The sequence below is a fragment of the Mustela erminea genome, chromosome 4 (assembly GCF_009829155.1).
Source record: "Mustela erminea isolate mMusErm1 chromosome 4, mMusErm1.Pri, whole genome shotgun sequence".
NCBI classification, from domain to species: Eukaryota; Metazoa; Chordata; class Mammalia; order Carnivora; family Mustelidae; genus Mustela; species Mustela erminea.
Genome location: NC_045617.1, coordinates 14885013 through 14897777, shown reverse-complemented (window position 1 = coordinate 14897777; position 12765 = coordinate 14885013). Strand labels below are relative to the sequence as shown.

The following is a 12765-nucleotide window of genomic DNA, read 5'->3' as shown; positions in this document are numbered from 1 at the left end:
TCTGTACTGCTCTGGAGAGCCACTCATAGTATCTTGGTTACTGCAGAGGGTCCCAGGGCCAGAGACGGCCACTCCTGGCATTGTGATTAGAGTCATTTAATACCCAAGGCCATGACTAATGCCTGGCAACAAAGGTTCCACTAGGTGTCCCGTGTCCTGGGACCTTGGGTGAGGGCACAAAGAGAACACCTCATTATTGTGTGTCAGTACCACGGTCAGGAGAAAAGTTGAGGACCAGGTGGGTCCATCCAGGACACCACTGTGGTATGCGAGCCCCCCACCCCCGTTCTCCGTGATCAATGCCAGTACACCCAGAAAGCCTAAAATCCGTTTAAAACAGAGGTACCCACCTTTATCTTATCTTCATACCCCAGGCTTTTAATAATATATTTTTTTCTGTATGTTTACAGAAAGCAGTCAACTGAGCTATTCGTGGAAAGGTTTGTGGGTTTGGTTAACGAGGTGGAGGAGTATTACATTTCAGCTGGAAACACATCCCTAGAATGCCAAAACATTTATTCCAAAGTCTGGTTTCCTGGTGCAATCGGAGGCACGGCAATAGTGTGTCTGTTCAGAGACTGGGGTGGGGGGGTGGGGGGGGTGGGGGGGCCGGGGCCAGCAAGGCATCTGATCCAAGTGTATTCCAGAAGGCTTTTATTGTTAAATTATATTCTTCAGGAAAAACCGCCCATGTCACATTTTGTAAATTTGATATCTATACACTTTTGACTGGCATTCTATTTCAGCCAGAAGCCTATGATTTACAGCAAGCCTGTTTTCCCTCTTGCTTAGGGTGGCAGCAGAAAGGACAGGGCGCTTTCCAGGCTCCAAGGTTAAGGAACAAGCGGGGTTGGGGTTTTGTTTCCCCCCCAAGAAGGCTGACTCTGGCCGTGCCACTCCGCTCCCCCCCACCGCACACCCGAGCAAGACAGCAAGCGTCCCCTCCCTCCCCACTGCCATTCATCGGGCTCAGCGCTGCCGCCCAGCTGCTGTGTTTGCCGGGAGGGGCTGCCCAGTGCCCTGCCTACTGGCTGCTTCCCGGATCCCTGCCATTCCACACACAAACACATCCACACACGCTCGGCCTCGCTCACACACGGAGCTACGCGCACATGCGAGCACATTCCTTCCTTCCCTCTCACTGCCTCAGCCCTTGACTTCTACAAGCCCATGGAACATTTCTGGAAAGACGCTCTTGATCCAGCAGGGTAGGATTGTTTTGATTTCTCTCTTTGTAGCTTTAGCATTTTGAGAAAGCAACTTACCTTTCTGGCCAGTGTCTGTATCCTAGCAGGGAGATGAGGATTCGCTGTTTTCAGTGGGTTTGTGTGTGTATCTCCGTTTTTTTCCCAGGACTTGGAGGATTCTTTGTGTAATTCATGTGCAATTTGGCGGGTGCTGATTTTTAAGAACCCTAGGAAGTGCTTTTGCATGTGTTTAAAAAAGACATTTGAAAATTGAAAGTGTGATTTATGGAAACGAAATCATCTGTAAAAAAATTGCTTTGGAAAGTAATGGTTGCTGGCCATAAAGAGAAATATCTGTGATTCACCTAATATATTTTTAACCCTTTCTTTGCTTACAATCTGTGGTTATTGATGCTAAGCTCAATTTTGTCTTCATTGTAAACCAACTACATCTGCATAGTGTCCAAAAATGGTCTGTTTGTTCTTGTAAGAACTAGGTGAAACGTATACTTATTAGTATAAAAAACTAAAAAAAATTACTGTTGGTAACATCAGCCGTGGCATTTATATGTGCCATGAGCATTTCGTTAGGTGCTCTGTTGGGTGTTTGGGATAGCAATTAAAGCAAAGCATTAGTGGTCATATAAGATAGTTGTATCAGACTCATTAGGCTGTTGCAAAGGAAGTTTATTAAAAAGTATAAACTCTCCAGGATTGTGGGTACACAATATATTTACTATATCCCGCGTGTGTACGTACATACATGTATTGTTTGTGTGTGTAGGCTTAGATTTTTCATTCAGTTCAAAACTTTTTTCTATTCCTTTTTCATCTGAATATTTGATTCTGCATATCCTATTGCAGTGAACGCAGAATCGAATTGCAGAAGTAAAGAAAAGAAACGTAGCACTGCATTTCAAAATTTGTTGGTTAGACCAAGAGTGTAACAGAGGGGCCAAGGATTCAGTTAATGACCTGAGGTTACATTTGTATGGAAAGGTCACAATTCATATTAAGCTTTCTGAAGTTTTGGTTGCATAACCTGTGGAAGACACGGACACCCATGCGCGCCTAACCAAAGGTTTTTGTGAATCATCATTCACATGAGAATTCATAATGGGAGCAAGTACAGTAGTGTGGTCCAACGCAAACATACCAGTCAGGCTGGGAGCATCTTAGAAGGTTCTGGCTAGAAGGGACCACTCGGGGAAGTTCACAGATGAGGAAACTGAGGGCAGGCACCATTCTTCTGCTTGCAAAGCACAGTTCTTCCTATAGGTACACCTTGACTCTCCACCCCCCACCCCCCACCCCCCCATCTCCCCAGATGTCTCCTCTCAGTCCCCGCAGCTGCTAAATATAGCTGTCGGGCGCTGGCAGCACGGGCAGCCCCACAGCCCATTCTATCTGCCATATCTCAGTTACAGAGTGGCCCTCCCCAGGGTCATTCTATGTACACACTACATACTTCCAGCCAACGAGGAGAGTGAATCAAACAGAAAGAGAGACAAACAGAGATAGATAGGAGTCTGGCTTGGGGCACATAAGGCAGCACGTGGAGAAAGCCGGCCCCTGGATTAGTCTTGCGAGTTTGTTTTAAACCTCGTCTTCCCCGGGCCACCTTTAGGAGATCCCTCTGCGCCCCCGCCCTCCCGCAGCCACGACGAGTAAAGTAAAGTTCAGGGAAGCTGCATTTTGGGATCGCTCCAAAACGAGTTGCGCCTGGAGTGATGTTTAAACCAATGTCAGTGCGAGGCAACAGCCCCTGGCCGGCTTCCAGTACCTTTGTAATGCATATGAGCGCGGGAGATCGGTACTTAAAGTTGGAGACTCTTGGAGCCCAGGAGTTCGCTGAGCGCGCTCGCGCCGGGCTGCACTTGATCGCGTCTGGGCGCCCGGCTTCCACCGGACGGGCCGGCTCCCCGGACAGGGCCAGAACTCGCTTCGTGGCGGGACATGGGCTGCACTGCCTCTAACCGCGGGCTTTGTTCTTCTTCTAGGTGGCCGCTCGGCTGCTGAGCCCTCTGCCCGGAGGGGAGACAGTGCGCACCTTACCCGCGGCCACTGACCATGACCATGACCCTCCACACCAAAGCGTCCGGAATGGCCCTGCTGCATCAAATCCAAGGGACCGAGCTGGAGCCTCTGAACCGCCCGCAGCTCAAGATCCCCCTGGAGCGGCCCCTGGGCGAGGTGTACGTGGACAGCAGCAAGCCCGCGGTGTACAACTATCCCGAGGGCGGTGCGTACGACTTCAACGCCGCGCCCGCCGCCTCTGCGCCGGTCTACGGCCAGACCGGCCTCTCCTACGGCCCCGGGTCCGAGGCAGCGGCGTTCGGCGCCAACGGCTTGGGGGGCTTCCAGCCGCTCAACAGCGTGTCTCCGAGCCCGCTGGTGCTGCTGCACCCGCCGCCGCAGCTCTCGCCCTTCCTGCACCCCCACGGCCAGCAGGTGCCCTATTACCTGGAGAACGAACCGAGCGGCTATGCGGTGCGCGAGGCCGGCCCTCCCGCGTTCTACAGGTACCCGCGCCGCCCGCCGCGCCACGTCGGGGTGGCAGCTGCGCGCCCCGCGGGCGGGAGGGGGAGAGGGGAAGAGAGGGAGAGGGGGCCGCGCGGCCGAGACCTCCCGGGAGGCCCTAGGCCCTGGGGCTGGGCATCCGGCAGCTGGGCCACGGGAGCCGCGAGTCTCGAGGCAGGGGGTTTAGGGTGGGGGGAAAGGTTTGTGGATCTTGCTTTCGAGAGCCAAGTTCTCTCGCCTGGCAGCTTAAAGAAAATTCTATTCTCCACACCCCTTCCATCTGCATAAGAGGCAGATCCGAAAACCCGTGGGCGTCCTAATTCATTTTGGAAAATCGTACCAAGCGGCGGTCATTTGTTGGGGGGAACACCCCACAGCAGATAAACACAAAGCTCTTGGAGTCTTTAAGGCTAGAGGTGTGTAGGGTTAGCGGAGTTCAGAGTTTATTATCATTCTTCTTATTATTTGAAATTGTTTTAATGTGTTCGCGAAATTTCCTTTCATCTAGAATTTATTATTGGAACTATGCGCACTATTATTGCGATGACTATGATTTTGTTTTAGCAAAAAGTGCTAGCACCCACTTCCCCCCTTTCCTCTCCACCCCAAGTTGGAGGCTTTAGGATTGAATTTTGTGCCCCTTCAAAGAGCTGTAGAGGAATTGAATGAGTCTTAACAAGTTTCTGATTTCTGAGTTGTCTGGCCGGGTCCGTACTGGAGCAGATTGCTGGCGTATGACTTCTGACAGCCGAAGATTTATGGGTGTCTTGTGAGTTTAAAACATGCCGAATCCAAGAGTGTTTTGAAATAACTCTCCTGCCAGCTAAGTTACATTTCTGGCCTACCCGGCAGAGCGTGCCCGGGAATGGTATGCGCGGTCCGCTTCCTTGCGCGCCTTTCAGTCGCTGTGGAAGTGTTAGTCGTCCAGGACATACAGGAACACGTTTGTGGCTTAAGTGGCCAGTGTTTTGTGTCCTTATATCTCCCAGCCCATCCCCAAGGATTATGCTTTCCTCCCCTCCCTTCTCCCATTACCCTTTTGACAGTTTCTGCCTTCTCTTCCTGATGGACCTGGGGAGGGGGGCTTAGGTGGGTGATTCTGATGAACACCTGTGCCCTAGGTACCCAACGGCGAGCTGTACTCTGGGGCGCCACGTGGCTGCGCGTTGAATTAGGCACACCGAGACTGTAGACTGGTGTCTGCACTTGCCTCCCACCTCCAGCTGGACCCTTCTGCAGTCCAAGCTGTGAACCGTTTTCTATTCGGTGTTCTAGTTCCAGAGAGATATTCAGAGCAGAAGAAACAGGAAGAAGGTACAGGTTGGCCCCAGAGGATACCGAAGGGGAACACTCTTGGGGTATCTGAACGTGCCCCATGTCCTTCGGCCCCTCAAAGGACTTCGGAGCATCATCTCACAGCCAAACAGGTTCAGACTGAGTTATTACTTAAAAAGGCAAAGAATGAACAAAATTCAGAAAGCTGGCATTTTTGAAATTAATTTTCCTTGTTTTAATTCAGGGTTAAAATGGAAAGAAAAAATGTATTCTCGCTTTTTTTTTTTTTTGGAGTGTTAGAACAAAATATAACGATTAAGTCTTATTCATACAACCTTTTAAATTTCTTGATGTGAAGAAAGGCACTTGGTATGATGTGAATTCCATAACCTTATAGTGGACTCCAGAAACTATTTTCTTTTCCATTTAATTTTCAGTTCTTTTATTGCAAATTAATCCTCCTGAATTTCAATGGGTACTAATGAGACTGCTCCTCAGCGAATTATTTACTGCCTTGCTAATAATTACAAAGCGAGCATGGTCAAATAAAGAGGGGACATTTAATTCAAAAATGTTCATCATCCCCGTGGCAAATACTACTACTATAATATGCCCCATCTTAAACTTTTTGCATTAGATGGTATTCAAATATATTTAGAATAATGAAAAAAAATGATGTGGAACTTTAATAATAAAATTAAGAACTCATACACATGGGTTTCAATGCGGAAACTCAGATTTACGATGATTTTTCCTTTGTAATTTATTTCCTATAACGTCCTCACTCTTTAAATTCTGCCTCTGGGTAACCAGGGAGGAAGAGAGGACTCTGTACCCAGTATTGTTTCAAGTGGACAGATGTTATTTAATATTTTTGCCCGCTCAGTTTAGAAACCGTCTGTTACCTTCAGTCGTGACTAAAGTTTTGGGGGTTGAAAGCAGTGTTTTCAAAGTGCTTGCTGTGATCCAGATATACGTGATATCCCTTAGTGAGTCTGGAACATTTTTTTTTTTTAAGAAGTAAAATAGAAAAGAATATAATAGAAAGTACCAGAACACATGGTATTTCATAAGGATGGGTTTTGTTTCCTGAAAATTTGTTTTAATTACACACACTCATAGGCACCGACTCTTAAATAAAATGCCTTTCTTACCATAGATGTTTGAAAGTTAGTGGCCTAACGTGTTGTGCTCGATAAAAGACACAGAATTTGGGTAAGTGGCTAGTTGTTTTAGTTACACAAACCAAAAAAGTATTTTGATTACCTTTATTTTATTTTTCCCTCAAAATTAGCTGGTGTCTTCAGGTCCGTTAGATAAAGGTTTATTATTTCTGATTCTTAACTTTTCCATTTGTAACATGGTGTTGTCTTATGGATTGTCTACCTGAATGTTCTGCTGAGATGTTTAAAGAATTTACATGAAGTTCACATCATTTAGCATTAAGATACGACAGTAACTTATACGACGGTGACTTTCTTCTAGTGGTCACAATATGCAGCCATATCTATGTACAAAGAAATGTAATCGATCAAACTGCCCTGGGCATACCATAATGTGAGAAAGATTGTCACACATCCCAATGAATTGTTGGGAGGGAATATATTTGTAAACAGGCGAGCTGTGACTTTCCAAGATGTGTCTTATCTAAAATTTCATGACTGAAGGCACCTGGGAGTCCTCTTATCCTCAACTCCTTTTCAGTGTTCAAACAACTTAGGAGGTTTGAACAAAACTAAAGATAAAACATATTATATCCACCATGTTTTTAGAAATTCAAGTTAAATATTTAGTGCTCCGTGTTCATTTCAGTTTTACTACCCCATATTCTTAAAGGCTAAATTTTATGCATTTCTCCTCCCCACTCCCCATACCCCCAAACTTGACAAGCACACAGATCTTTAGCCTCAAAATCAATGTCTTAGTAATTTGTCTGCTGGCTGTATGCATATTCTGAATGAATAGCGTGTTCGTTGGTGATCATTTAAAAACAATTTCTCACCTTTAACTAAGGTTCATTTCTAGGGGGAGATTTGAAGAGCTAGTTTTCAAGTGTCCAGTCATTCTTTCCTTGTATGTAGATGATATGTTAGCACCCTTTATTTCTGTTCTTTCTTATTTCATTCATTTAAGTTGTTACTCTTCCCCTGACATTTTGTGTTGGTCTAAGAATAGTCGAAGGAGCCACATATTGTCTCCGGAATGAGTATATTTTAGGTTGAAAAACGGATTCACATCTTGAATCCCCATTTCATTTTCACCTACTGCATGTAGCTTGTACCTGTTTGGGAGAAAGTCCCCTGCGGGATAATTGCCACTTATTCTAATCTTCTTTCTCGCACTCAGTTAATTTGGATCCTTAGATTGCTTTTGTGCATGCACTCAGGATGTGACATCCCTAATTTGGGAAAATTCAGGTTTAGCATTTGGGTTTCTTATTGTTTTGAGAACATGAAAGACAGAAAGAAATCAACAATGACAAGAACAACAGATAGCAGGAAAAACTTGCTGTTAATGATATTAATAATTTTGTTAAGTGGAATAGAGCATAGGAAAGCAGCCCATAAGGGACACAGGCATTCAGCATTCCATTATTTCTTTCACATATTAATATTCATTCCAGTGCTTCTGTAAGCTAAAAGACAGTAGGAAAGAACAGACTTCAATGGTCAGGAGCTTCATTACAAATATAAATGAATGATAATGGGAAATCATTTTCTGTGGAAGTCAGATTTGAATAAAATCTTTACCACCATCTGCAACATGTGTTTGCAGCCTGGGTTATCATAAATACCATTTATTTATAGATACATTAAAAAAATTAAAACCCTGATTATGTGAAAATAGTTTTACATCAGGAAATATATGAGTTATAATTATATTTTTTTCTAAAATACACATGCAGCACAAAATGAAAACATCTGACTCCTCCCTGTGACATCAGTATTATTTTTAATGTAACTTTAGATGAACCCAGTGCGTGGTACAGCTTGCTAAGTGTGTTCCCTGCTTTTCCAGGATCCATTGAATGGGTAGAACAAATTAGTCATTTAGCTTAATTTCAAGACTCTGCTTGCTTTTTGAAGAAGGAAAACAGAATGACCACCACTGTTTAGAGCCAAGATGCACACTCCAGAGAAAGATGCTTTATAAATCCCCAAAATACAATCCACTCGAACACAAAGTGAAACTGTGAGGGATTTCATCGAAGGGAGCCAGACCATCCGAGCCATCAAATAGTTTTGTTTTATGTTTTAAACTGTGTCCATGCATGGACAGATAATGCCTTTTAAAAAAAAAAAAGATATATTTGAACTGTTCCCTTCTCCACTTGTAAAATATTACCCATCATCCCGTGCTGCCCTTGGAAATCTGAAGACCTCGGTGGGCTGGAGGCTAAGGGAAGCACCTTTATGATATGTCTTGGGGAAGACATCCTAATTCCTGAGCTCTGCACCCTGGAGAATGTTACTAGGAATTACGAGGGAAGCTTCACATCAGTGGGCAACACTTTCAGTCACGTGTGCATGTTCAGACCCTATTAGATAGAAGAAAGATAGAAAGGACAACGACTTTAGTCCCAACCGATGAAATTTTATGTAGCTTGGTAAAGTCATCATTTCAAGAAGCTAGCTCAACTAAGTGATGGTTTGGCTGGCACTTGTAAGGGACATGAGGAATCCTGATGTGATGGTGGTGAGGATGAGGAAGGAGATGGTGGTGGCGGGGCGGGAGAGGGTGTTGATGTGTTGATGTGGTGGCCAGAGAGTACTGGTGTTAGTCGTGGGTTGGGGGTAGTGATTCTGGATGTCTGTTATAGAGCCTGGGGATGTTTTTCCTAGGCAGAAATCAAATCCTTTTAATGCACTTCACGTAGTTGTGTGTCGTTATAATTTAAGAAATAGTCAAAATGTCAATAATGATATTATCAGTGATATTAATACCGTGCATCTAAGAAGTACTACACAGAAGATTTAAAAAGAAAGCTCCAAACAAGTCTGGATTTTTTTTTTTTTTTTTTTGGTTTCTCCTTTTTGGAGGGACAAAACGGGGTCCCCCAGTCTGCTCCCATAACAACTACTTTAATGAAATGTGTTATCATGGATGAGAGAGTAGGCTATGTTGTCTTGTGATTTTTCTACTTTCTGTGAATTATGCTTTGGGAAGATTTTAGAAGTTCACTTAAAGCTAATAAAGCGAATTCAGAAATGTTCGGGGCTAGATATTTCTGAACAAGTCCTGGAGAAAATCAGGTAGGGTCTTCTTTTCTAAGAGCTCCCCAAATGTTGTCAGTTCCTAGGAGGCAGCGAATGGCTTAGTGTCCAGATTCTCAGGTCCATGGAGCTGGAAAGCTCTAAAGCCTCCTCCCGCTCCCTGCTTCCATCCCCAGGGTGCATCCGTGGGCTGGGGCTCCTGCCTCTTCCCCGAAGCAGCGCGTGGAGGGCCCCCGACAGCCAGCCGACACGGCTGTGCAGGGCATTACTTCCTGGCCAGTGTTCTTGGCAACTGGACTCACTTTTCTCATAGAAAGACTTGAGATTTTTTTTTTTTTCTAAGACCCCGGAAAATAAAAGACAATTTTCTTTTAATTCCCTGCAAGTAAACTGATGTTAGAAATCGTAATTTTTACATTGGCATACTTCATCCTTCCACTGCTGATTTCTCTCTCTCTCTCTTTTTTTTTTTTAGTAATAGTCCATTCTCGTATTTTCTTTTTTCTTTGTTTTATTTTCTTATGTGCTTTAAACTCCTTTTGGCTTCTTTTCTCCTATCAAGCTTGCTTGCTTGCTTTTTTTCTTTTTTCCTGTTTTAGTTGTTCCATCGGTGTATTCCCAGATTTTTTCTCCCACCTTTTTTGGTTTATTTCTTTATTAACCTATTTTATCTGTTATTCTAATGAAATTTGGAACGTGGCTCAATAGAGTTTCTACCTAGCACAGGAAAGCCAGCGATGTAAGAATAACCCAGAGTAGTGTTAACTCCATTAAAAGTTTTCAAAACATTTTTTCCTTCTCTCTAAACTTAAAAAAAAATAAAAGAAAGAAAAAGAAAAAGAAAATAAAAAAAGACCAGGAAGAAATTTTCACTTAATGGAATTGCTTTGAGAGTTCATTCATGTCTTCATTCATTTGGCTACCTTGTCCCAAATTGTGTAGCTCATCAGTGGCATAGATGAAAGGAAATGCATTTCTGTATTCCTGGCAGTTCAGGTGTCCGTGTTAGCACACAGTTGCAGTAATCTCCTTGTGTGAATGGATGGAGTCCTAATGCCATGGTCTTCTGCAAGGAGATTTAGTATAGGGATAAGTGAAGTCAGCCTTGGCCCCTTTCTCCTGGTTTCAGGGGCTCTAGACCCATGTGAATTTACATGAGGCATTTAAAGCGGACTGGAACTTGCCATTCTGGCCTCGGACACAAAACAAAAAAACCTGTTCTTTTCGAACAGGCATAGGTGTATCCATAATTCGTTTTACCTGTATCAGCAAAGTATTTTAAATGGCGCTTTGTTTGTTTGTTTGTGTTTTGCTCTTGTAGAATTTGCGCAACACGACATTATCAGAAACATGATTGATTTTAAGGATCCCTTATGTTAACTTTTACATCTGTCTTTTTTGGAAGACCTTACAAATGGTTGTGTTTATTTCTGCTGGAACATTCCAAGCAATTCAGAGAGAAAGGATGTACATTCTAATTTGAGTACAAGATACAATTTAGTTACATTGAGAACTTATTTTCTGTAGTTATCTGAAAAACTTGTGGGACCGTTGGAACTCCCTTTGATTTCAAGTAGGAGGAATCCCTGAGCACTGGTCCAAAGAGAGACCGCGTCTTGTTCACTCACTGCATTTCTCTCAGCTCTTAGTGAAGGGTGTAGCACACAGATGTTCTGAGCAGCTTTTAGCTGAGTGGATGGCTGATGGTAGGTAGGAAACACCGGGTATACTGACTTGCTCGGGTTGCTTACTGGGAGAATGGCCATTCAGCAGTGGATTTTTTTTTTTTTTAAAGATTTCATGTGTTTATTTGTCAGAGAGAGCAAGAGAGCACAAGCACGGCAAAAAGTAAAGGGCGAGGGAGAAGCAGGCTCCCCACCAAGCAGGGAGCCCTATGTGGGGCTTGATCCCCAGACCCTGGGACCATGACCTGAGCCAGAGGCAGACGCGTAACCAAGGGAGCCACCCAGGCGCCCCAGCAGTCGATCTTCAGGTGGGACTGGAGGAATGTGGGGAGTTTGTGAATTTCCCTTCCTTAGGAATAAAAGTGGAAAGGAGTCCAGTGGGTATTCCGAGTACAGTCGATTCCCATTATTTGCAGGTTCCATATTTACGAATTTGCCTGCTTGCTCAAATTTATGGTTACCCCCAAATCAGGACTCATGGCCCTTTCTTGGTCATTCACAGATGTGGGCAGAGTGGTGAAAAATTTGAGTCATCTGACACACATGCTCCCAGCTGAGGTCAAACAAGGTGATACTCTGCCTTCCTGTGTCAGCTCTTCTCCTATAAACAAGTGTCCTGTTCGGATCTGTGTAGTGCCACATTTTTTTTTTTTTTCCATTTCCGGACTTTTTGTTGGTGACTTTGCTGTTGAAAACGACTCCCAAGTGTAATGCTGAAGTGCTTCCTAATGTTCCTGAGTACCAGAAGGCTGTGATGTGTCCGATCAAGGCTGTAGAAAACATGTGTGTTCGATAAACTTTGGGCATGAGTTCTAATGCTGTTGGCTGTGGGTTCAGTGTTAATGAATCAATAATACACGTTAAATAAGGTATCTTTAAACAGAGACACACATAAAATGAGGCTACCTATTGATTGGTTGGTGGAGATGGAATGATCAGAGGCTTATAAAAAAATACAGGGCTGTATTTCCCCTCAGAACAGTGGTGTAGTAGTAACTAATTTACTCTTTGTGGAGACTTGAAAGTCATTAACTACCACAAATAATGAGGATTGCTTGTGTGTAATAGAGGGACTCAAGTATAGGCTTGGGAGGCAGGCAGCTTCTGTTTCCGACTTGACTGCTGCCTGCTTGTAATCTCTGGCTCACTGTGCCTCAGTTTACTCTTCTGTAAAATGCCAATCAAAGTAGGACCTACATCTTTCAGTTGTTGTGGGATTAAATGAGTTCATAGACATCAAGCTTTTAAAACATGCCCGGCACATAGCAAGCCATTATTTTTGTAACTCCTGTGGAAGGGAATTGGCAACTCTACCTTGAAGAAGGTGATGTAAGGGCTCTTTAAGAGTCTGGAATGTTGGTGACTTCCCTGTATGTCTTTGTCTTGCCTTCGAGGGACCAAATTTAATACCCTATTGTGATTAGAAGTTACATTTTCCAACCTAAAGGAAGCAGGAAGCCAGTTTTTCTTGGAATGCTTAATCTATGCCAGGTGCTATGCTAGAAACACAAAACAAAGCAATTGTAATAAACTCCAAATAAGTAAAAATAAGTAAATCAATAAAAAGAGTGAGCAGCGTTAGGTGCTGTGGACTGAAGCAGTTCCAGAGAGGGAAATACTTGAAGTCGAGGTTAGCAGTTTATGGAGAGGGCCATGATGGAGAGAGGGCAGGGAAGGCATTTCTCTGTGATTTGGAAAACAGGAGCACGGAGAAGGAAGAGGGACGGAAGCTACCGTTCTAGTGCGTCTGCAAAGTGGGTTTTCAACCCTGCCTGCACATTTGAATCAAGGATGACTTAGCAATTCCCTGGGTGATTTTGCTGTGTTCCCCACCGCAGAGGACTGTTTAAACCCTGGTCTGCCTGACTTCCAAACCCTCCGTTC

At 44.1% G+C, this 12765-nt stretch overlaps 1 protein-coding gene across 7 annotated transcripts in view; it reads left to right on the top strand.

The window, feature by feature from the left end:
- Positions 1-12765, top strand: part of ESR1 (estrogen receptor 1) — a 408095-nt gene that overhangs the window by 105009 nt on the left and 290321 nt on the right. For 6 of the 7 annotated variants that reach the window (XM_032338713.1, XM_032338718.1, XM_032338711.1 and 3 more), the window contains exon 2: positions 3188-3709. In XM_032338713.1, coding sequence (XP_032194604.1) covers positions 3258-3709 — 452 coding nt within the window. In that variant the 5' untranslated portion in view covers positions 3188-3257. Of the gene's footprint in view, positions 1-1055; positions 1209-3187; positions 3710-12765 lie in introns of those variants that run through there. The other variant, XM_032338714.1, reaches the window with a different exon arrangement.